This window comes from Elephas maximus, chromosome 21 (assembly GCF_024166365.1).
Source record: "Elephas maximus indicus isolate mEleMax1 chromosome 21, mEleMax1 primary haplotype, whole genome shotgun sequence".
Lineage (NCBI taxonomy): Eukaryota > Metazoa > Chordata > Mammalia > Proboscidea > Elephantidae > Elephas > Elephas maximus.
Genome location: NC_064839.1, coordinates 80,618,912 through 80,645,052, shown reverse-complemented (window position 1 = coordinate 80,645,052; position 26,141 = coordinate 80,618,912). Strand labels below are relative to the sequence as shown.

Genomic DNA, 26,141 nt, shown 5'->3' with positions numbered 1-26,141 from the left:
ATACTCTGCCAGCCGAGGTTCCCCTGCCCCCACCCACCATACCATTTCGTCCCCTTCCTCCTTTTCTTTCTCCCTCTCACCTAGCCCTGCATCCCACCACCACCCCTTCTCACTGGGGCACAGTGCCATGCCTTGGCTAGAGAGACACTGGCCTGCTGCCAGCCTGGGTCTGCCCCACCCCACTCACTGGCTCCTGCTGTGCCATTTTTTTCCCTTTATTCCCTTTCTTTCTCCCTCCCATCTAGCCTCCTACACTACCTCTACCCGCGGCACCACACTGCACCATCATGGGTATAGAGCTACCAGCCCACTTCCAGCCCATGTCCCAGCCGTCCCACTTTGCGCCAGCTGCACCATTTTCCCCCTTCTTCATTTTCTTTCTCTCTCCCATCTAGTCCCATACCTCACCTCCACCCCTTCCTGCTGGGCCATGCCGTGCTGCTGGCGCTGGAGAGCCACCGGCCTGCCACTTTCTACCTCCCACCTAGCCCTGTATGCCACCTTCCCCACCTGCCCACCAGCCTCCAGGCCAGCCCTGCCCCCAACCGCTGGCTACTTTTTTTTTTTTCTTTCTCTCACTTTTCTTTTCTCTGTTCCCCTTACATATGCCCATATACTGTACCCCATTCCCTCTGGCCCTCGCTGTGCTGCTGCAGCTAGAGGAGGGTCCCCATTTGCACTGAGCCTGCACCGCCCCTCCCATCCTGCCACTTGACCAGCTGCTGAATGGAGGGAAGTGGTATGGTGTCCTACCACTCCCCATCCAACACCCCCGCCTATCTGAGGAGGGGCTGTGAATGCTCCCACATCGCTGACCTACATCCATTCTAGCTTCTAAAGGAGGCGTACTTCTTCCAAGACAGATTTGTTCATTCTTCTGGCAGTCTACGGTATATCCAATATTCTTCACTGACACCACACTTGAAAGGCGTCAATTCTTCTTCGATCTTCCTTACTCATTGTCCAGCTTTCACATGCATATGAGGTGACTGAAAATACCATGGCTTGGGTCAGGCATACTTTAGTCCTCAAAATGACACCTTTGCTTTTCAACACTTTAAATAGGTCTTTTGCAGCAGATTTGCCCAATACAATACATCATTTGATTTCTTGACTGCTGTTTCCATGGGTGTTGATTGTGGATCCAAGTAAAACGAAATCCTTGACGACTTCAGTCTTTTTTCTATCTATCATGATGTTACTTATTGGTCCAGTTATGAGGATTTCTGTTTTATTTATTTTGAGGTGCAGTCCATCCTGACTGCTAAGGAATGGCTTGCTTCAATGCAAATCTCAGGTGGTAGAAAGAACACAATATGATTAAACAAATTTAGGTACTGTGTTAAAGGTTGTCAGCCAGGCCCCCTCACTCCGCCGCAGACTGATTTGTAGCTGAAAAACATTATGCTTTGGCATCCCACATAAAGTCCTTGTTGTTAAGGTGAACACATGTGGGTCTGTCACAGACCGAACAACTAAAGCCACAGAGTACTGGCTGACACAGATCCGATCGTGAGTGATTACGCACTGAAGGCTTCTGTGTTTGGACCTTCCACTTCAGCATGTTCATCAATGATTTATTTGCATGAAGACACAAAAAGCAATGTTATCAAAGTATGCAGATTACACAGAGTTTTAAGGAACGGCATAAATAACATGCTGGGTTACAAAATCAGGGCTTTAAAAAACCTCTAATTCTGATTTCCTTGAAACTACTGTTTGATTTCTCGCCTTCCTTTTGCTGCTGTGTATCTCAAGAGTCCTCAACGTTGTTTCTGCTTCTTCAGCATGTATTCCTTACTTTCCTCTCAGTTTGACTTCTGTTCCAAATTACTGTACTGAAGCCTCTCTCAGTGGTTAAAGACGATCTCTTGAATTGCCACATCCAATAAGTAGGCTTTTATCAATATTCATCCTGTTCATATTTCAAAAGTATTTGGCATCATTAACCACACATCGTCAATACTTGATCCTCTCGGTTCTCCTCCTAGCAATCTGACTCCTGCTTCTTAGCTGTCCTCACCGAATTCTTGAGTGGAGGTCATAGAGTGAGTTCAAAAGTATTCTAGTTCTCCTGGAGATACAGGGCTACTGGTCCCTGATCTGCTGAAGTCCTGTGACTTTGCTGTGGACAATGGTTTCCGGGCAGAAGCACCACTGCGAGGAAAGTTGAAGAATATGCAGTTTGTTGCATTCCCTTCTGCCTGCTGCAGTGACCGTGGAAAAGTGCGCTTAGTGGCATTTCTGTTAGTCTTGGTCCTGAGTAGGAAGAACCCTCTTACCATTCCACACTGAACATGTAGCTTAAGCAAGAAATAAGCCAGTGTGGTTAAACCACTATAGTAGGCAGCCTGTAAGACGGCCACCAGTAATTCCCGCCTCCGGGTATTCACACCTCGGAGTGAAGGCTGGATTTAGTGACTTGCTTCCAATGAAAAGTACATGGAAGAAATGACAGAACATCCCTTGAGATTATGTGATAAAGGACTGTAGCTTCTGTCTTGGCTATTCTACCTCTCTCTGAAATCGCCTGTCATGAGTAAGCCGGCTGCTGTGTCATCAGGCAGCTCTGTGGAGCGGCCCATGTGGTGAGAGACCAAGGGGTTTCCAAAATCAAGTGAGTGATCTTGGAAGTAGACTCCCCCACCTCCAGCTGAGCCTTCAGATGAGAATGCAGTCCTGGCCGACCGTTTGACTGCAACTTTGAAGACTTTGAGCCAGAGGCGCCCTAAGTCAGGCTCAGATTTCTGACCCACAGAAACTATGAGATAACAAATGTTTGTTGTTTTAAGCCACTAAGATTCAGGATAATTTTTTAAGCTGCAGTAGGTAACTACTATACCCACTGAGATTTTTAGGGGATACGTGGATACATTCATCAAAGTCCTTCTTTGACCTTGTCTTTCATCTCACGCACTTTATGACTCCATCTTTCAATTCAGTGTGGCTGGATGACTTCCAAACATGCCCCTCTAATACTGGCAATGTTCCTGGCTGACACACACACTGAACTGGACGTTTTCCCACTAGGCGCACCCAGAAATCCTGTGGGTACCTCAAACTTCACTCAACAGGATAAATTGTCTTCATTCCCAGAATTGCTTTGCTTTCTGGATTTCCTTTCCCTGTTCATGATATCACTTTAGCTGGGACAATGACATCACACAGCATTGGGATGAATCACAGTAGCCTCTGAAATTCCCAGTTTTCTCACCTATTAAATGAGAATTATATGAGTGCCTATTTCATAGGTTTCCTGTGAAAATTAAGTAAGATAATGTATATAAAGCCCCAGATTTGTACCAATACTCAATAAATGTTAGCTACCATTACTGGTCACGCACGCTGTCAACTCCGAATCTTCACTTTTCTTACTCCCCAATCTTCCCATCTAATCGGCTGCTAAGTCCAGCAATAGAGTCCCTAATTGTATTCATTTTGTTTTCAGCATCATTGCCTTATTCTAGGCTTTCCTTTAAAAAAAACCTTTAGTTTTTTTTTTTTTTAAAGTTATAAATGCGCACCATTAGTTTCACAGTTTGCTTTGGAAAACAGCAGTCCTCAACCTGCTTATCTAATTTTCCCACTCCTTAGATAAAACCACTGATTCTTTGGGCTGGTTCTTTGGTATTTCCCTCCTCACTTCTGAATACCATCCGCGTAACACTAACTCCTGGTCTTTCAGCTTTAAGCATTACCTGCTAGATTTGAATTTGGAAGAGGCTCTCGTAATTTTAATTAGCTTCCCTGTCCCCCTTTAAAGCCACTCCACCCGCTGTTGCCACTGTTATCGTTCCAAAGTGTATGTCTGCTAATGGTCTCTTGCTCCCAGGAATCTATTAACTTTTCTCCCACTGCCTCCTCTGACAGACCCACGAGCTGGTCAGGTTTGCCTAACTACCACTTCCTAATCATGGCCTCAATTTTTCTGCTTCTAAAACTTTGTTCCTACAATTCCTGGTTTCTGGAATGCTTCCCTGCAACCGCTGCATGACGATATCTCACCAACACCTTGAGCCCTAGTTCAAAGGGCATTTCCTTATAAAGTCTTCCTCAACCTCACAGTTGGAATTAATAACTATTCTGTACTACCACAGCATTTAGTATTATTTTACCTAAAACACCCTACCTTATATCTGAATTTTTTTACTTCCTGGAGTGTGAGGAGTGGATGGTAAAAGAGGTAGAAATGGATCTTTGCAGTTAGGGGGTTAAAAACTGGTACCTCACTGGGAGATAGAAGGATGGGCTGGGAGGAAAAGGAATAAAGTATATAATTTCAGTTGTGCGTAAGGGGAGAGGATGGTTAAAGGAAAAGATTAATACTGTATATACGTCAGCCTTTTCATTATTTTGCTTAGAGTTGATCGTGGAGGCCTGGATCTCTGCAGATGGGTTCTGGAGAGCTAGGGGTGACTAACAGGAAATCTGAGACTGCTGACAGTCAGAAGGAGCCCTGGAGTCTGTCTCATGATATTTTTGCACCTTAATCCATCTTCAGGTGCTGAAAATTAAAATGCTTACTACATAACTCAAAAACATTCATTCTAAGACCCATTTCAGTAAATGTTGAGGAAAAAAACCCTCATCAGTTGAAATAATTTTGAGACAACATGCTTATAAAGATCTGTCAGTAAAATTTTATGAAGGAATTTTCTTCTAGGCTCAAAGATCATTCAAGTGAGAGAAATTACAGCATACATTCTTTTTGTTTTTCGGAGCTAATGGAGAAGAAAGGAACCCATGGTATTTTAGTTACTGTTACAGTTATCACATCTCATTAAAAAAAAAAAAAAAAGGGCATGCCATTGTTTTTAACCAATACATGTTGATTTGGTACTGAAGAGCCAGCATGTGGAACACTTGAAACCAAAATGTGCAATTAAAGATAATTACACACCACCAAGTAGCAAATTCAGTGTCATTTTTAGTTCCATGTTGAGAGAAAAGGTGCCAGATTTTGCTCTTGTCTCTGGGGAACATGCCACTGAATTGTTAATACAGTGACTGTTATTTCTACTGGCTTGCCTGAGTTCTCCGATCCTGCCAAATAAGAATGGGAAGGAGGGGTGGTGACAGCTGGTGCCACTGTCCAGCAATCTGCCAGAACCTTAGAGCAAATTACAGGGGATGTTGGGAAGTGAACGCAGAAGCAAGCACCCTTGCCATCAGAAACCTGAATGTAGCTTATGCCACCAGAGCCCTGAAGAGCTCACGCTGAGGTTTTGGCAACACAGAGTAAGTTCTTAGCAGGCCTTCCATTATTGGCTAAATGTTGTTTTATATTACAAGACTCAGCAAACATTCTCACAAAGACAAGAAGTATGAGATAATATGAGAACCAGGATTTGGTAGGAAAAACTGACTTTAAATGTCTATTATTCTGAAAATGTCAGCAATTCAGTTTTCTCTAGCTCCTCAAGCCTTGAACGTTCATCTAAGTAGACTCAAGTCTAAAGTTTCCCTTTCTTATAATTCATTTCACACCTCACCATAGTCCATTTCCCCAAAAATAATCTTCCTGAGAAAGATTCATTAAGAATACATTATCTAAAATGCTGGAGAGACATCGGAATTGCAGGAAAAGGGAATCAGAATCTGACCTTGTACAGCTAAGTGCACTGTTTTCGATGTAGACTCCTGTGGAGTCTTTTGTTTATATTAAAAGAAAAACAGGTCCCAGTCTCAATTATGGTGCTATCTGGCTGTGGAACCTTGGCAAATCGCTAGGGCCTTTCTGAGGCGCAGGTCTCTCATTTAGAAAAAAATAAAGGGCTTGGACTATGTGATGTCCAACGTCTCTTCTAGATTTACATCTTGTGATAAATCAACATATCTAAAAATAGAAATATTTGGCTAAACCATTAAGCATAGGAAAAAATATCTGGCATCAACACATTAGAATATCAATGCTGTTCCTTCGTTTTTGTGTTAAAAACTGCACTGCATGGGTCAAATGATCATTTTTACATTACATTCCTTGGGTTTTTACGGTTTTGAATGTGAAGTTTCTTCATTTTATATTTCAATTTTATGAATACATAAATATATATGATTCATATGTGGAATGATTAGATATTGCAGAAAAATAAGAAAAATACTCAAATATAGGATAATGATTTGATTTGATACATGCGTCTAGAATGCAACCAAGTTTTCAATGTAAAATGAAAGGATCTCATGTAAAGACAGCAGTTTGCAACTTGGACCCCTACTGGTCTATGCTGTCATTAGGAATACATAGTTATCCATAAATTAGCTTTTGTTTTGGATTTCCTGCTGTGTTCATATACATGCGGAAGGAATGTGTTAGGCAATATTTTGGCATTCTAATCCATTATTATTTGTTATTAACACTTAAGGTTAATATTATTTCAACAGTCTACACCTTGTTGACTCAAATTTTTTTTTAACATTGATATTTCCTTTGAAATCTTTGATATCAATGTGCACTCGAGTTGTTATTAATAAAAAGGGAGTATTATACTCTCTGTCAACAACAGAAGATTTTGATATTCAGAAGACCTAACACTTGATGTAGCGTATTCGTCTGAGTGTTACGAGCTAACATTCTGGAATCACAGGCTCTATTGTCTAAGAGGCTTGTTTGTTTGGGGGTGGAGGGTGAAGAGTAGCTGCTGATATTTTATATTGCTATGCTGTGTGTTTTTCCTTCCTTCCCTTTTTGGCATGATGTTATTATGGGGAAGGAGAATCATACCTATTATCAAAATATCCTGATAAGACTAAATAGCTGCCAGAATACTTGACTCATGTTCTTTTATAATTGATAATACTAAAAAAAAAAAAAGGTATTTTTAAATTTAATTGTATTTTTTCCTTTTTAACTATTCAGACGTAGTTTAACACATCTAGGGATGCTGCTTCCAGAAACCCGAAAACCAAACCCATTGCTGTCGAGTCGATTCTGACTCATAGCGACCCTACAAGACGGAGTGGAACTGCCCCGTAGGGTTTCCGAGGAGAGGCTGGGGATTCGAACTACTGACTCTGCTTGGCAGCCGTGGCTCTTACCCACTGCACCATCAGAGATGCTGCTTAGGAACTGGTAATGCCAGTCGCCCGCTGACAGTCAATGCTGAAGCTGACAGAGAGGCTTACGAAAACCAAGCTGTTGTTTCTGTCACTAAGGGGATTAAGTTAGGATTTCTAAACAGGCTGTTTTCCAAATTTTTCATTATTTTTCTCATTTCCAGGTTCTGTTCTTTGAATGAAAGAATTGCTCACTCTCCAATCTAAGGGAAAGAACAAAGTGTTAACCACCTTGATCAGCCGCCCAAAGGGGCCAGTCAATAATAAGCTAGAGAATCCTTGAGGTAACGGTTATCAAGATTATAGAATATGGTAAGAAGACCTATTTCAAGAATACTCCCCAATGCAGAACATAACAATTTACATGACCTGTAAATTATTTCCTGCTTGCCAAAATGCCAAGTTTGCTGTTACGGCAAAACGTATGTAACAGAGAATTCATTTGTGACACTTACGAGCAGCCTTGCCATTGAGACCCCACGGCTCTTCCTCATTATCCAAAATCTTCTTGCGCTGACTCAGTCTTCATCTGGATTTTTTTCTTCCACAATCGTTTCAAGAACTATGTACACCCAACTTTTATGTAACAAATATGTATGCATGTTAATGACTTATTTAAGCATAAAATTTTTTACTTGACTTGTTTGGGTCTTTGTAAAGTGGTTGAATATAGAACCTGAACATTACAATTCTTTGAAATTTTAGGACACTTTAATTGTTGTTAGGTGCCACTGAGTTGTTTTTGACTCTTAGCGACCACATGTGACAGCAGAACTACCCCATAGAATCTTCTTGACTGTAATCTTCACAGAAGCAGATTGGCAAGTCTCTCTCCTGTGGAGCCGCTGGGCGGGTTTAAACCAACCTTTCAGTTAGCAGCTGAGCGCTTAACCATTGCACCACCAGGGCTCCTTATGATCTAATTATTATGGCTATGGAAATTCTTAGAGGAGGGCTGGTATGTTAAAATGACATGGCAGAATCCAGGAAAACCCCATTCAAAACATTCCCTTCATAAAAGTCCACTTATCCTCCAAGGGGTTACATTTCAGAGTGATACTGTTGCTGTTGTTAGGTGCCGTCGAGTCCGTTCTGACTCACAGCGACTCTGTGTACAACAGAACGAAACACTGCCCGGTCCTGAGCCATCCTTACAATCCTCGTCATGCTTGAGCTCATTGTTGCAGTCACTGTGTCGATCCACCTCGTTGAGGGCCTTCCTCTTTTTCGCTGACCCTGTACTCTGCCAAGCATGATGTCCTTCTCCAGGACTGATTCCTCCTGACAAAATGTCCAAGGTATGTGAGATGAAGTGTCACCATCCTTGCTTCCAAGGAGCATTCTGGTTGTACTTCTTCTAAGACAGATTTGTTCGTTCTTTGGCAGTTCATGGAATATTTAATATTCTTCGCCAACACCACAATTCAAAGGCGTCAATTCTTCTTCCATCTTCCTTATTCATTGTCCAGCTTTCACATGCATATGATGTGATTGAAAATACCATGACTTGGGTCAGGCGCACCTTAGTCTTCAAGGTGACATCTTTACTTTTCAACACTTTTAAAAGGTCCTTTGTAGCAGATTCGCCAATGCAACGAGTCTTTTGATTTCTTGACTGCTGCTTCCATGGCTGTTGATTGTGGATCCAAGTAAAATGAAATCCTTAACAACTTCAATCTTTTCTCCATTTATCATATGTTGCTCATTGGTCCAGTTGTGAGGATTTTTGTTTTCTTTATGTTGAGGTGTAATCCATACTGAAGGCTGTGGTCTTTGATCTTCAATAGTAAGTACTTCAAGTCCTCTTCACTTTCAGCAAGCAAGGCTGTGCCATCTGCATAATGCAGGTTGTTAATGAGTCTTCCTCCAATCCTGATGCCCCATTCTTCTTCATATAGTCCAGCTTCTCAGATTATTTGCTCAGCATACAGATTCAATAGGTATGGTGAAAGAATACAACCCTGACGCACAACTTTCCTGACTTTAAACCAATCAGTATCCCCTTGTTCTGTCCAAACAACTGCCTCTTGATCTATGTAAAGGCTCCTCATGAGCACAATTGAATGTTCTGGAATTCCCATTCTTCGCAGTGTTATCCATAATTTGTTATGATCCACAGAGTTAAATGCCTTCGCATAGTCAATAAAACACAGGTAAACATCCTTCTGGTATTTTCTGCTTTCAGCCAGGATCTATCTGACATCAGCAATGATACCCCTGGTTCCACGTCCTCTTCTGAAACCGGCCTGAATTTCTGGCAGTTCCCTGTCAATATACTGCTGCAGCCCTTTCTGAATGACCTTCAGCAAAATTTTGCTTGCGTGTGATATGAATGATATTGCTCTATAATTTCTACATTTGGCTGGATCACCTTTCTTGGGAATAGGCATAAATATGGATCTCTTTCAGTCAGTTGGCCAGGAAGCTGTCTTCGATATTTCTTGGCATAGATGAGTGAGCAACTCCAGTGCTGCATCTGTTTGTTGAAACATCTCAATTGATACTCCATCAATTCCTGAAGCCTTGTTTTTCGCCAATGCCTTCAAAGCAGCTTGGACTTCTTCCCCCAGTACCATTGGTTCCATATCATATGCTACCTCTTGAAAAGGTTGAACGTGGACTAATTCTTTTTGGTATAATGATTCTGTATTCCTTCCATCTTCTTTTGATGCTTCCTGTACCGTTTAATGTTTTCCCCATAGAATCCTTCACTACTGCAAATCAAGGCTTGAATTTTTTCTTTAGTTCTTTCAATGCCGAGTGTGTTCTTTCCTTTTGGTTTTCTATCTCCAGCTGTTTGCACATGTCATTATAATACTTTGTTTTCTTGAGCCGCCCTTTGAAATCTTCTGTTCGGTTGTTTTACTTCATCATTTCTTCCTTTTGCTTTAGCTGCTTGACATTCGTGAGCAAGTTTCAGAGCCTCCTCTGACATCCATCTTGGTCTTTTCTTTCTTTCCTATCTTTTCAATGACCTCTCACTTTCTTCATGTATGATGTCCTTGATGTCATTCCACAACTCGTCTGGTCTTTGGTCACTAGTATTCAACGTATCAAATCTATTCTTGAGATAGTCTCTAAATTCAGGTGGGATATACTTAAGGTCATATTTTGGCTCTTGCGGACTTGCTCTGATTTTCTTCAGTTTCAGCTTGAACTTGCATATGAGCAACTGATGGTCTGTTCTACAGTCGGCCCCTGGCCTTGTTCTGACTAATGATGTTGAGCTTTTCCATCGTCTCTTTCCACATATATAGTCAATTTGACTCCTGTGGGTTCCACCTGGCGAGGTCCATGTGTATAGTCACTGTTCATGTTGGTGAAAGAAGGTATCTGCAATGAAGTCATTGACTTGCAAAATTCTATCATTTGATCTCCACCATTGTTTCTATCACCAAGGCCATATTTTCCAACTACCGATCTTTCTTTGTTTCCAGCTTTTGCATTCTAATCACCAGTAATTATCAATGCATCCTGATTGCATGTTTCATCAATTTCAGACTGCAGCAGCTGATAAAAATCTTCTATTTCTTCATTTTGGCCTTAGTGGTTGGTGCGTAAATTTGAATAATAGTCATATTAACTGGTCTTCCTTGTAGGCGTATGGATACTATCCTACCACTGACAGCGTTGTACTTCAGGATAAATCTTGAAATGTTCTTTTTGATGATGAATGTGACACCATGCCTCTTCAAGTTGTCATTCCTGACATAGCAGACTATATGATTGTCCGATTCAAAATGGCCAATACAAGTCCATTTCAGCTCACTAATGCTTAGGATATCAATGTTTATGCATTCCATTTCATTTTTGATGATTTCCAATTTTCCTAGATTCATACTTCGTACATTCCAGGTTCCGATTATTAGTGGACGTTTGCAGCTGTTTCTTCTCATTTTGAGTTGTGCCACATCAGCAAATGAAGGTTCCGAAAGCTTTACTCCATCCATGTCATTAAGGTCGACTCTACTTTGAGGAGCCAGCTCTTCCTCAGTCATCTTTTGAATGCCTTCCAACCTGGGGGGCTCATCTTCCAGCACTATATCAGACAATGTTCCACTGCTATTCATAAGGTTTTCATTGGCTAATGCTTTTCAGAAGGAGGCTTCCGGGTCCTTCTTCCTAGTCTGTCTTAGTCTGGAAGCTCAGGTGAAACTTGTCCTCCATGGGTGACATGTAAGACCCCACAGTACAACAAACTGACAGACAAGTGGGGGATACTGTGAGACTGTAAGTCACTGAAAGTCTGTGTGTGTGGTTGTCAAGTGGAAACTTCAAACACAATTAGTGACCCTTTAGGAATCTAGGCACAGCCAGCTCACGTGGTTGCTTACTGATCATTCGCTGTGTTGACACACTTTCTGAGTGCATACCATATCTAGTGTTCTGCATGTGAGATGCTGCATGTGAGCGGCAGAGTGATACGGAATCCGCCTCAACACCTCTGGATCCCTCCAGTGAGTAATGCATAAGGGTTACCCTGACAGACCACGTCAGTTTCCCTTCATCAGCTCCTCTCACTCCTCACGCAGAGTGGGAAAGTCCTTTGGAGGCCAGGGGTCCAGCTGCTCCCCATTAATCTGGGATCACTTCAGCAGCTCTCCTTAGCTATTAACTCATCTTTAATAGGTCAAAATTGTTCTTTATTTGTGAAAGCAGTGTTCAAGACGTGTTGGAGACATGTTAGAGACATGTTAGCATCTACTGAGAGCTTTCTCATTAGCCATTACTAAGGAGTAAACTGTGGAATATTTGTGGAAATGTGTCTCAAAGCAAAATACAGAGGAATCTGCAGTCTCTGAAGCCCTGGAGACTTGCTCACACTGCCAGCTCACTCTGCACTTGGTGGTCTCAGTTTCCTCTCCTAAAAATAAATGGCCCACTTTCTACTTTTAAATATGCTTTGCTTTTCTGTGTGTGATTCTTTCCAAGATCACAAAGAATCTCTTCGAAAAGTAAAAAGCATCTAAAAATATCTTTACTCTAAAAATAGAACATGACTGAAATAATATGATTAGGTCTTATACATAAAGTCTCTGTAATTCATATAGACCCACTAACTATATCAGTTAGCTTGATAAAACCACAAATGCAGTTAGTGAAAAGATTATCTAGAATGAAATTAGCAGACCCAATAGAAAAGACCTACAGCATTTTCATTCCCCTCAGCATGAGTCCTATACTTTCTTAAAAATGTGCTTAGCATTATAATTGTGAACCTTCTATGGTATTACTTATTTTATAAATAGTTTTACATTTTACTATATTTTTTTCTTTGAAATGACTGACTTAAAAAAATCAGTATCTCTTAAAATAGAAAGTAACGATAAAAATAAATGGAATGAACTATAAACAATGTCATTAAAATCTAGGTGGAAACTGTTGCTGGAAAATTGTTCTTTCTTTCCTTCTGAAAGAAGTGTTCAGGACAGGTGTTAGAGGCATGCTGACATCTACAGAGAACTTTCTCACAACACAATCAGATGCAAAAGAGTAAGAATTCAAAAGGGAATACATTCATTCAATTTATTTATTCTCCTGTCCACATACCACCTCTAAATTCCTATTATCTTATGAGAAACAATGTCTTATGTTATGGTGGAAAGCAGTTCTGAAGACCAGGGTTATGGTCAATGTCTGTGTTTTACTATTTACTGGCTCTAAGACTGTCCAAATCACTGATTTTCTGGACCTAAGATTTTTCTTTCTTAAAACAATGTGAATAATAATGTTTGATTTACTAGGTGTTATAAGTAATAATAATAATAGTAACAATCCAAAACCCAAACCCAACCCGTTGCTGTCGAGTCGGTTTGGACTCATAGCGACCCTACAGGTCAGAGCAGAACTGCCTCACAAAGTTTCCAGTGAGTGGCTGGTGCATCCTAACTCCAACCTTTTGGTTAGCAGCCCAGCTCTTAACCGGTATAGCTGAAACTTATATTTTTGCCAGGTACATTTATGTTTTTCTTAAATATTCCAAGAGCAGTTCTGTTACTAGACCTGTTTACATTGATGAGGAAGCTCAGGTTTGGAAGTTAAGCACCTTGCTCAAGATTACGCAGCTAGTAGGTGACAGGGGTGGGATACAAACCCAAATCTTGCTGCTTTGAGAGTCTGTGCTTTTAAATAGTTTTAAAAATATACTGTAATGTACTATGCAAATTGATACTATATCTGTCCCTATAAGACTGTGAGGTCATTGGGGTAAAGATTACATCACCCATCATGTGCATGCAGTGTTTAGCAGGGATATTCAATAATGCTAATTAAATGGAATTACATGGACTGTGATATTGGAAATAATTAAAAGGAGATGCGTGTGAAAAACAAAGATCTGCAAGCTGCAAAACTCCTTGTATTACTTTCTCTGTTCTAGAATACATATATATTTCTATATTCTAGAACTTGCATCTTACAGGTAGCCTTGGGTATCTACCATCACCCTGGGAAATCTAGAAGAAGATGTGAAAGGCTTCTTGTTGAGGGACAGAAGGAAGTTTAGTGACAGTGGTGAAGGGGAGAAAGAGCTCCCTACTGGAGGAGGAAGCTGGGCCATCAGTCAGTGGCTGAAGTTTCAGGGTTCAAAGACAGCCCCAGGATAAAGCCAGTCACTGCCAGGCCAGGCTGGCTAATGCAGAAGGCCACCAGGAGAGGAATACTGCTTCTTTCCTTGGAAACTGGGGCAGTCACCAATGATGACACCTGTTAACAGGTAAAGGAAAGAATGGAAGTTCCTGCCATTAAAAACATTTTCTCAGAAAACAATCTTATACAGAAGTGGATCTAGCTGAAAAACTGTAATTGTTCTTTGATGTCTGATACGTGCTTACAATGCATGATGGGGAGGGTGTCTCCCAGCAATGTTCTTTTCCATGTTTTGGACCCTGATTTCAATAATGGAAATTGGAAAGCTGACCTCCTTGATTATCAAATGCAGAGCAACATAACGTTTATCTCCCGCCCACTGCTGGAACGCGTATTGCGGTTTCCTTTACTTCTTCAAACCCCATTAAGGATACTCAGGAATGTTCGGAAAGAACTCAGAGTTACCCTGAACAGTTGTTAAAACCATTTTATGGATATTCTTTATAAATAAAGCTCTTAAACGTGTATGTCTGTTATCTGAAATTAAGGAAAAGGAACAAACATGGAAGAGATTATAAATTTTTTTAATAAATTTCCAAAGCATCATTTCTGTCCACTTCTAGATATTAACTGCAGCAGAGTTCTAGCTCAGGTAAGTAAACAAAGAAGGCTTATGAATACTATAACCCTTTGTTTTTTCTTCTCAGCAATATCCAGATTTTACCTTCATTGTATAATAACATATTGGTTTTAATATTTCTGGGAATTGATTTATCAGGTCACGCTTGGGTTTATGTGGTAACACTTAAAATTTGTCCTCATGTTGGCATTTGTCAAAACACATAATCCTAGTTATTATTTAGGTATGAGCAGGAAATCCTTTCTTTAACAGCCAAACTCAATCAAATCTGCCTATTGTGCACTCTCTTAGTTTGCTACACTTCTCTGTTTAAAATATTCATCATGGTTGTAATTAATTGCCCAATGTTTACATTCTCTACAGATGATAATCTCTAAGAGGACAAGGCGTGTGTTATCTTGTTCACTGCTGTATCTAGTGTCTGACCCGAAGAAGTCACTCCATAAATAAATGTGAATGACAGGTGGATGGATGAGTAATCATTTCCTCTTCAGGCAAATGTTATACAACTAATGTTACTAAAGAAGAAACCGTGGAATATTGTTTTTAAGGAAGAACGGGGTGAGCAGTCTGTAGACAACTGAAGACGTAGGAGAGGTAAACTAGAAGAGTCTATACAAAATTAAGTTAAATTAAATTCAATGGAATTTAAAGGTTTTATCCTGATTTACTCCTAAAACACCTAGTAATCTATCATAAAGCTTTTTTTTTTTTTTTTTAACCTTATGCATGTCAGCTACTTTTCCTTCCACTGCTCTGTATGCAGGTACTTCTCTCTGAACACACTGCTCTCAGTACCACTAGTGTCAAGGTAAATGACATACGCAATGGCAATTCAATAGTTATGCAACGAGACTCTGAAATGGTAAATATTATGTTATGCTTTCTACTTGTCATTAGTCTGGAAATGTCGCTACATTCCTCAAAAACAATAGCCTAAAACAGAGAAAACACTTCAGAGACAAGATAGTCACGTCTGGCACAACCTAGATTTTAGCTGTCTTAAAAGGTATTTTGTATTGTTGCTGTCTTTGAATGCTGTTCAAGCCAAGGAGATCCCTATCCTGGCATGGTAAAAACAGTCTGTGTAAACGTTCTGCTTTTCCTGTGTTATCTACTTTAGCTAATCTCATATCAAGCTAAGAGTAAAATTATTTTTTGAGGGGAGGAGAGTATCCTTTCTATACTTGTATAATTACCTGAATTTGTAGTGATTTTTATTTTTTTTATGTATAATACACAAAAAACTAAACATTTTAATTCTTTGTCAATAAAAAGCAACAACAACAAAAAAAACTCATAATGTTAAAAAATTTTAGTGTAAATATGTAGCTTTGTCCCACTCTGGGTTCAATTCAGAATTCACTGATGTGATTATCCAGAAATGACTCTAGATGAAATTGTATTTTAAGTAACCTTTCAATGTTTTCTAGGTTTGTATATAATACATCAGACAAAACTAATATTTTCTACAAATTAGTAGACAGAGTTCATACTGAAAGTCAGGACAGTGCAAACATGTCAAGACAGCCAAAATTTCCACGGGTCCTGGAGGAGTCCGGCTACGTGAAAGAAGACTTTCACCCATACAGTGTTGTTACTAAGGAAAAAAACAGAATGGGTTTTTACTAGACTTTTTCCTTTTTGAGTTCACAGACTCAGGGTGCTGCAGTGGTATGCTTTATCAGATTGTTATTTTCTTCCTGCTTCTAGAGGTAAGCTTTTTATTTTGAGCCTTTATTCACCACTGAATCAGGTTTAAACATGTCCTTAATGGCATGTATCCAAAAATAAAATAGTGATATATTGATTTCCAAATGTTTACTTTTACCATTTTCAATCCTCTAAAAAAGTATGTGATTCATTTTTTCTACAGTGTGATGAAACCACGTTAGTATTAGAATGCTACAGTTCCATCTCAGATAAAACGTATTTTTTGAATGTAAAGCAACTAAGAGTTAAGGGAAGAAGCTGCAGTGAAAAACAGCATGTAATTCATTGCTTGGCTGTGTTCTATAATCTAGGAAAACTGAACTTTTATGACAAAGACAGGTCTGAAAAGAAGAAAAAATGTTACATTTTATTTTGCCATATATATTTAAATGGTTGATTTTTCACGAAGTATAAAGGGCTGGCATATTTTTCTTCTGACCCTGAGTTGCATATATATGGTTAATACCACAATCAATTCCAAAGTACACAGAGAGGCAAAATGTTCATAAAATGCAAATGGACACAGAAGTAGGACAAATAATGGCTAAGGAATCGTAACTGCAAAGAACATGGATTCGACAGGTTATGTTTTGCTAGATCTACGGCAAGTTTATGTTGTTAAACAGCCTTTTTAGCAGACATATGACAACATTTATTTTTGGAAGCAGTTGGTAGCAGCTGTTCAAAAGAAATAAATAACTACAAATGTATATATATATATTTAAATGAAAAGGAACATTGGAAATTTGAGTAGTTCTTTGGTTAGCATTGTCAGGAGTGCAGAAGAAAAAAAATGCTGAGTTGTTTCTTACCATTGAGAAATGAGTTAACAAACTAGCCCCTTAAAAACTCAGAAGGATTTTATGGAAAAGAAAAAAAAAAAATCTATTGTGGGTACGGGAAGAAATGGGAAGTAACTGCTGAAGAGTTTCTTTCTGATGTGATTAAAGTGTCCTAAAATGATCTGTGATTGTGACATAAGTCGGTGGATATACTGAGCATCATTGAATTGTACACTTTAAATGGGCGAAATGTATGATACATGAATTATATCTCAAAAAAGCTGTTATTAAAAAAATTTATTGTCAAATGAATCACTGGTTGGAATAAATCTGGCCAAAAGGGCAAAAAAATGAGAAAATATGCTAGCATAATATTTTCTGACGTGATTTTTGTTTTCTATAAACTTAAAGAAGCTTTGGTGACACCCTCCATGTGGAATTCTGTGAATTTTCAGACCCTGCACAGCGCTGCACCGCAACATTCATGGGGTATGTCCATATGGTGTTACTGAGGGACTTCTGTCCTAGCTTTAACTGTGTCCACACAGAAATCCTAATATTTACTTTGATTTGTATTTAATAATGCTTCAATAATGTTTATGCTTTATGACGGAATGTATGGGCATTTTTCTCTGTGTACGTCGAAATAGGTTATCTTCTGTCCAGGAAAAAAATTCTTCTGTGAGTAAACGGCAATATGTAATCAAGACTCCTATCCATTCCACAACTGTGAATAGAAACCCACTGAAACCACTCCTGTTGCCATCGAGTAGACAGTAAAAGATGGTAACAGTAAGCACCCCATTCTTTGGTGGACGGTGGCAGGCTGTTGCACATCTTTTTTTTTATTTTTTTTATTTTAGAACAGAACAAAGAAGAAGAATGGCCCAGAAAAGCCAGACAAGTATTTTTTGATAGGTTTGTATCATTAACTATCGTCGTCAAAATTAACAGTTATAGTTAGGAAACAGTAGAATTTCCATTGTGTAAAGACACACCAACTTAAATGTTAATGCGCCAGAGAAGGATTTTAACCACAAGCTTAGTTAAAAGAGAATCATAATGTGACTCTGCTGAAAAGAATTTTGCCACGTGCACGTGCTTGGACGTTCCACTGTCTTAAATTGGCATCTGCAAGATCCTGGCACGTCTATTCCCTTAGGTATCGGCTAAGGTTTCTCATCTCTGCCTGCTTCTCTGCCTCCACAGGGCCTCACGATCTCCCACTTGGACAAGTTTTCTAACAGGAGGTCTAGATTTGCACTGTCCAAATGGTAGCCACTAGCCACATGTGGCTGTTAAAGTTTAAATTAAAAAAAAAAAAAAAAAAAAAAACCTAAAATTAAAATGTCAGCTTCTCAGTCACACTAGCCACATTCCAAGTGCTTGGTAGCCTCATGTGTCTACTGGCTGCTGGATTGGATGGTGCAGAAAAAGAGCGTTTCCACCAGCAGACAGAGCACAGAACAGTGCTGGCCCAGACCCCTGCTACTCGGGGTGGTCTATGGGCCGATCATAGCAGCACCGCAGCACGGGACAACACTGTCCTAGACCCCTGCTACTCGGGGTGCTCTGTGGGCCGATCACAGCAGCACTGTACCACAGGACAGCACTGGCCCAGACCCCTGCTACTCAGGGTGGTCTATGGGCTGATCACAGCAGCAGCGCACCACGGGACAGCACTGGCCCAGACCCCTGCTACTCGGGGTGGTCTATGGGCTGATCACAGCAGCACTGCACCACGGGACAGCACTGGCCCAGACCCCTGCTACTCGGGGTGGTCTATGGGCTGATCACAGCAGCAGCGCACCACGGGACAGCACTGGCCCAGACCCCTGCTACTCGGGGTGGTCTATGGGCTGATCACAGCAGCAGCGCACCACGGGACAGCACTGGCCCAGACCCCTGCTACTCGGGGTGGTCTATGGGCTGATCACAGCAGCAGCGCACCACGGGACAGCACTGGCCCAGACCCCTGCTACTCGGGGTGGTCTATGGGCTGATCACAGCAGCACTGCACCACGGGACAGCACTGGCCCAGACCCCTGCTACTCGGGGTGGTCTATGGGCTGATCACAGCAGCAGCGCACCACGGGACAGCACTGGCCCAGACCCCTGCTACTCGGGGTGGTCTATGGGCTGATCACAGCAGCAGCGCACCACGGGACAGCACTGGCCCAGACCCCTGCTACTCAGGGTGGTCTATGGGCTGATCACAGCAGCACTGCACCACGGGACAGCACCAGCCCAGACCCCTGCTACTCGGGGTGGTCTATGGGTGATCATAGCAGCAGCGCACCGCCTGGGAGCCCGTCTGAAGAGCAGAACCTCAATTCCCATACCAGATCTGCTGAGTCCGAACACGCAGTTTTAACAAGACCCCCAGGTGATTCCCAGGTACGTTAAAGTTTGAAAAGCACAAGTCTGGACTTCTTTTATCCAATTACAGGCTCTGGAATGCCACTGAAGCAATGTTTTGAAACACAAATGTGACTCTTTCATACCTGTGCTTTAATTATTCAATTTCTTCCTATTTTCAGTTCTTCAAAAACCTCACGGAAGGTAATGTAGTGTAGTGGGACCCTTGATAGGTGCTCTACCTGTCTATGGGACGGACACCCTATTTGTTAAGTGCAGAGAATAGCTCATAGGGTTGTTGTAGAATTAAATGAGCAAACCATACACAGGTGCTAACACAATGCCTGGCACAGTGTGAGCACACCGCACGGACCAGATACGTCACGATTCTTTCTTTCCATGCCTTCCATGACCTTGTCTCAGGGTGATCTCCTCACTAACCATTCTGGCATCAGGTGTACAAACCCAGTAAACTCTTTCTCTTCTTTTTTACTTTCACACCAATTTAACACGTGAAAAGGTTTGAAAAATACTGAGCCCAAACTGTGAAGCCTTTATATTGTAAGACATACCTAGCTCTCCAACACCTGGTCAAAAGAGAGGCTGGGGACCTAGATTCAGACAGAATAATAACGGCGACGATAACAATGCTGTTCGCTGGCCTTGAGTTGGTCCCCAGCCTACAGCGTCCCCGTGATCAGCTGGGTATCACACCTTTGTGACCCACAGTGTGTTCATCAAGTGACTGTTGGAAGTAGTTGCCAGGGCTTTCTTCCTAGTCTGTCTCAGTCTAAAAGCTCCACTGAAACCTGTTCAGCATCATAGCAGACAAGCCTCCGGTGACAGATGATGCTGGCGACACGTGAGGTGCTGCTGGCCAGGAGTGGAGCCCGGACCTCCTGCGTGGAAGGTGAGAATTTTCCACGGAACAACCAGCTGCTGTCGTTAGGTGCCATCGAGTCAGCTCTGACTCACAGCAGCCCCACGCACAGCAGAAGGGAACACTGCCTGGTCCTGTGCCGTCCTCACAGTTGTCGCTGTGTTTGAGCCCATCGCTGCAGCCACTGTGTCAACCCCTCTCATCGAGGGTCATCTTTCGAGCTCTCGCGGAAGCAGCGCCTGCGAGGTCAAGTCTGTCTCCAACATCTTCTGCCGGAGGTGGGTCATTTCTTTCTTTTCTTTTCTATTTTTTGCTCATATAGATCAAGCTGCTATGAAAACATGTATATTAAAAGTACATTCGTATACATGTCTTTATTGCTTGACTATGAGCTTCTAGAATAAAGGGATAATTTGGATTTCTAACATCTTCCAGAAAAATGCTGACTTAAAAAGGGTTACTGAAAAACCATAGAAGCAGCAGGGTAAAATTTAAATGAGTTTTTAAAATAATACTTAAGAGCAAGTGAGAACTGTATAGGTGTAACATATCTATCATGGAAGACAAAATTTATAAAGAAAAAAATGATAAATTTGACTATTTAAAAAATGCTACATGGTATACGATAAAAGCGATTATGAACAAATTTAATAGCAGATTGGAAATATATATATAACATACATGGCAAAGGACTCATATCCTTCATAAATAAACGCTTTCGCAAATCAAAAGGAAAAAAAAACTCCCAATAGAAAAATGGCCACATACATACAAAAATACAATGGATCCATAAATATATGAAAAGGTATTTATACTACTCATAATAAATTAAAACACCAAAAAAATGTCTTCAACCTAAGAGACTGGAAAAGGTCAAAAATACTGATACCTGAGGGTTATTTGGTCATAGTTTTCAAAAATTAAAACATGGCCACTCTTTGGCACAGCAAATTTCTTTCAAAGAATTTATTCTGATTAAAACATGATCAAACACACACACACACACACACACACACACACACACACAGAGTCACTGGATATTTGGAAACCAGTTTAATTAAAAACAGTCAGTAAATACAATTTGTTGATGATATATAATGAGCGATTGATGATAAAAGCCTGTTACAAAATGCTGAAAATATGAACCTCCAGGTGTCACACACATGGAAAAAATATCTGGAAGGACATACACTAAAACAGTGGTTACCTATGCAGTGTGGCATTACAATTAATTTTCTGTTTCTTTTTAGGCTTTTCTTTACTTTCTAAAATTCTGATAGAATAGGAAAAACAAACAATGAAACCCGTTTGCCTGCCTCCTTCCTCCTTCCTTTCCTCTCTCCCTCCTCCCTCTCTCTCTTTCTCCTTCCTTTCTGAGGTTATTCACCTTGACTACCCTGGGATAGTTTTACCTTAGAGAAGAGACATGTTAAAGTTACAGTTCTCATAACTTCTCATTACCTTACAGAGGGTGAGAACAAATATTCTAGGACAGAGATAATTCCTCAAGCTTTTTTTTTTTTTTTTTAACTTATTTCTTAAGGCTTTGAATTTACACCTGAGAGTCAATACGAGAGAAGGGGACCTGTGAGGGAGTGAGGGAAAGGCAGGCTCAGGACGGCTGTGCTTTTGTTAAAGGATGCGAGCGCAATCTGGTCCCCCATTGATCCCGGGGTTTATCAGGTTGATCTGGTGGGTCGGGCAGGTGCCCCTGTCTCGCTGCCAGCGATACATGCTCACTTTCTAGGAAAGGACAACCTTCTCTCACACAAGTGTCCTAGTTCTTTCCCCAAGGGTAAAGGCAGCATCTTCATTCAAAAAAGGTTTATCATGCTAACTGAGAAAGAAATGACATGCTTTACCTGATTTAAAAAAAAAAAAAACGTGTTCGTGTCAGTCATTGAAGGGCAGGAAGGTCAATGAAATTCTAAGCATACTTGTGCTTAATTAAAGCACCTGAAGCGTAAGACAATCCTTCTGTGATCAAAGTCACTTTTTCCCAGATAACACTGGGGTTGTATCTCCTCGATTTCAGGTACAATAACTAGATCATAGTAAATGTTCAATAAATACCTGTTGAACTTAAAGAATATATGAATACAGTGACTCAATGATTTGTATGTTTCTATGTGGTGTAAAAAGCAAAGAGGGAAGTTTGTGAGAGTGGTACCAGCAGAAACAAAGTAGAATGCTAACTAATAAGGGAGCCCTGGTGGCGCAGGAGTTAAGCGTTCAGCTGCTAACTGTGAAAGGTCAGCGGTTCGAACCCACCATAAAAATAGGAAAAAATTGTACAAGTTTCACAAGTAATAGTGCTCTAATCTCACATTTAAATTCTATTTTTCCTGCTAGTCACACCATGTAAATAAAATTAAATGGCATCAGGGCTGATACGCAAAATATTTAACGAGTGCTAGGACCCAGGCACTTACCAATCAGAAACCATGCCTGACCGATGAACAGACACTGAATTCCAGCTCTCCAAGGTATGGATCTATCTGCCCGCCACGCACTATGGTAAAAAAGAACCCCCTACAAACATATATGCTTAGTTTATTACATCCCATTTATGACCAGTTCAGTTTGGAACTGTTTAAAACTCTTTAGCAGCACTCTGCTGACAGATACAAATAATTTATACAGCTAACTCGAAGAGGTTCTCTTAATGGCTGAGGTATTTTCTACTTAAATACTAGAAATTTGCCTTTAAATACAGATTTTTGTTGTTGTGATATTCCACATTTGCCTCAAATGTCATGAAATACCATAGTATTGTTCACTAGTGTGCCATCTGGGCCAAGTGACAAACCTTTTGGTACCCAGTTTGATGATTTTTACAAGGAAGGAGTTAGATTAAAAAATGACAAACAGGCTTTCTCTTGCTCTCAGCGCTGACTGATGGGTGGTGTCTGTCTGTGCGCAGCTCTCTGGTGAGGGTGATGAGGCAGCACCCAGGTTCGGGGGAAGAGCTCTGATTCATAGTGATGTCCGCCACGGCTAAGGAGTCTGAAGTAATGGTACCTAACATGCTACACAGCTGCCATCCCTGACTCCATTATCTCTGAAGTTTCTTCATGTTCTAAAATTCTATTATTCAGTTCAAATATTGTGACTGAAAATGGTTATTTCACTTTCCAAAGTCCATAATTTACAACCAAGGAGTGCTGTAGCTAATGGTAGAAACCGGCTCACTGCAAAAGCGTCCCACTAGTCTTTATACAGCTCTGTAATGGTCTCTTTCAGTTATGGGATTTCATGGGGCATCACAAATCGCTTTGTAAACTCGTTCTTGGTGGATAAACCACATCGCCTGTGATTTATCTCAGTGGATCCATTAGCATTTCAATGTGGTAGGCTTCTCCCTACACTCAGAGGCAGATCAAAATCTGATGAGGTCATTTCTGACAACTTAAAAAGCAACAGCCAGTAGTTTGTATACTCATATTCGTTATGAAACAGTTAAATACAAGGGACATTTACAACTTCCGTTAGTAGCTTCCATCATTTGGCTTACTTATTAAGTGAAAAACATGATCAATACTACACCTGAAAAGACAAAAAAATCCACATACATGTACGAGTACATGAGCGCTTCACTGTTTTACGGAAGCGCAGCTCTCTGGAGGAGAATGTCTCTGTGTACGAGGAGATGGCCGAGTTATGAGTTTTACATTTAGATAGCTGAGTCAGCTGAAAGATGTGTGACATCACAAGCAGCAGGGAGTACCCTACTGAGCACGCATTGAAGGAAACTCCTGCATGGTGCTCGTTCCTGTCAGTGCAGGAACTATTCTGTGCACAGGGAACGTCACAGGGCTGACCATGCTTCACGCGGGGTAAGTCAAACACAGATCTACCCTATTGTCTGTGTGCAGGATATACTGCATTCTTTATGGAGATAAGCTACCTACAAAAGCAGCTTTTCTATTTCTCTAAATCTTCTACAAGTTAATTAAAATACTCAGATTTATAATACATTACTTATATTACCAACCCCGCCCTCACAAAATACACTTCCTAACCAAATAATAAAATCAGCAACACAACACTCTAGCGTCGTGATCTACAGATACGTAGTTCTGAAAACCTGCTCTTACCTATAAAGTAGGACAGGAGTATCGCCAGGAGCACCGAGACCCCTACGGCACAGAGTGCGGTACATTTCCAGCTACAGTACTTTGAAGACTTCTTGAATTTAAAAGCACTTCTTGACAGGGTGTTCCTAGGTAGCGGCCGAGTAGGCGGTGAATAGACAGAGCCAGAAGCCATTGTGTACCCCGGGGTTGCGGTGCTGAACAGCGGCGTCGTCCCTGTTCCTGTTTTGAATAGGAAATGCCTGTGGGAAAGGAGAATTGCATTGTAAGATACAAATACGTTAAAGTGCGGGAGACAGAGACAGCTGTGGGGTAGCTCTCCTTTCTCTCTCTCGCGTCTTCCCCTTTATCTCACATGATTTTAAAAATGAAAAAATTAGGACTATTTAAACAAAAAAATCAGCCTAACAAAAGAGACTTATTTCTCACGTATTTAGCAGGCTTTATGCACACAAATAATTACTGTCCCTTCAAGTGGACACCGTGAGAGGCTATAAAGTTATTCCAGTCATACCATTTCCTGCAAAACCACTCTGGAACTTTCCTTTATGAACTGCCTTAAGAGCATCCTCACAATTCACATAAGGAAGTCAGTCTTGTTGCTCTACGGCCACACGTGTACTTACTATTGCGCAGAGTACGTGCTGATCTAAACACAAGTTTCGCGACCACCCTGAGGTTCTGGAGGCTGGGTTCCTTTCTGGATGTCCGTGGCAACACTCAGGTTCTAGCCTGCTCTCCCACTAACGAGGACGGTCAGCCGTGGCCACCAGCAGCCTCAGTCCTCGGGTAGACAAACTACTTTTATTTTTAGCTTATGTCAAACACACTCAGGAAGGTGTATCTGCTGCTGGGGGGGCGAGGTATACAAAATATTCTCTCAAACTAAACCTCAATAAATGACGGGGTCAGTGAAGCAGACTTTTTATCAAATATAAACGTTTCCTAACAACTGAGTGGTTCGTCAATGGCATGAACTGCTTCTCAAAGTTGTACGCTCTCCTACCTTGAAAACACTTCCGCAGAAACTGAGTGGCCACGTGATGAGAATGCTGCAGAAGGAACCCCTTATTGGGCACAAATAAACTGTAAGATGACTAATTTCATGATTCCTACGAAGGTTAAGAGCTTGGCTGCTAACCAAAAGGACGGTGGTTTGAGTCCATTCGGGGCGCCTTAGAAGAAAGGCCTGGGGATCTACTTTTGAAAAACCAGCCGCTGAAAACCCTATGGGTCGCCGTGAGTCTGAATCAGCTCAGTGGCAACTGGTTTTGATTTTATTAATAATAAAAGTCCTCAAGTTAAAAAAAAAGTTTCATCATATTTTTCCTAGTTTAATATTATGCAGATAATTTAAGGTGCACTGAGTTTGTGTTCTAACATTTATTTTTATGTTCTCTTCTAGCACATCTGTCTCAGTCACCAAGTGCTGCTGTAAGAGAAATACCACAAGTGGATGCCTTTATCAAACCGAAGTTAATTCTCTCACAGTCCAGGGGGCTAGAAGTCTGAGTTCAGGCTGCCAGCCCAGGGGGAGGCTTTCTCTTTCTGTTGGCTCTGAGGGAAGGTCCTTGTGATCAACCTTCTCCTGGTCTAGGAGCTTCTCAGCACAGGGACCCCAGGTCCAAAGGACATGCTGTGCTTTTGGCTCTTCTGTCTTGGTGGTATGAGGTCCCCGTCTCTCTGCTCGCTTCTCTCTTTTATATCTCAAAAGAGGTTGACTTAAGACACGACCTAATCTTGTAGATTGAGTCCTGCCTCATTAACATAACTGCTGCTAAGCCCACCTCATTAGCACCATAGAGGTAGGATTTACAACACACAGGAAAACAACTTCAGATGACAAAATGGTGGACAATCACGCAATACTGGGAATCATGGACTAGTCAAGTTGGCACACTTGGGGGACACAATTCAATCCATAACGACATCCAACAGTCAACAGACTATGGTTTCTCTTTCATATTCAGAAGGCTATAGGTGTCCTAAGGAGCCCTGGTGGCACAATGGTTAAGTGCTTGGTTGCTAACCAA

At 41.1% G+C, this 26,141-nt stretch overlaps 1 protein-coding gene across 3 annotated transcripts in view; it reads right to left on the bottom strand.

Moving 5' to 3' along the window:
* The window catches only part of TENM3 (teneurin transmembrane protein 3), a 793,331-nt gene that overhangs the window by 177,942 nt on the left and 589,248 nt on the right, over positions 1-26,141 (bottom strand). For all 3 annotated transcript variants that reach the window (XM_049864999.1, XM_049864997.1, XM_049864998.1), the window contains exon 5: positions 24,112-24,350. In XM_049864999.1, coding sequence (XP_049720956.1) covers positions 24,112-24,350 — 239 coding nt within the window. The remainder of the gene's footprint in view (positions 1-24,111; positions 24,351-26,141) is intronic.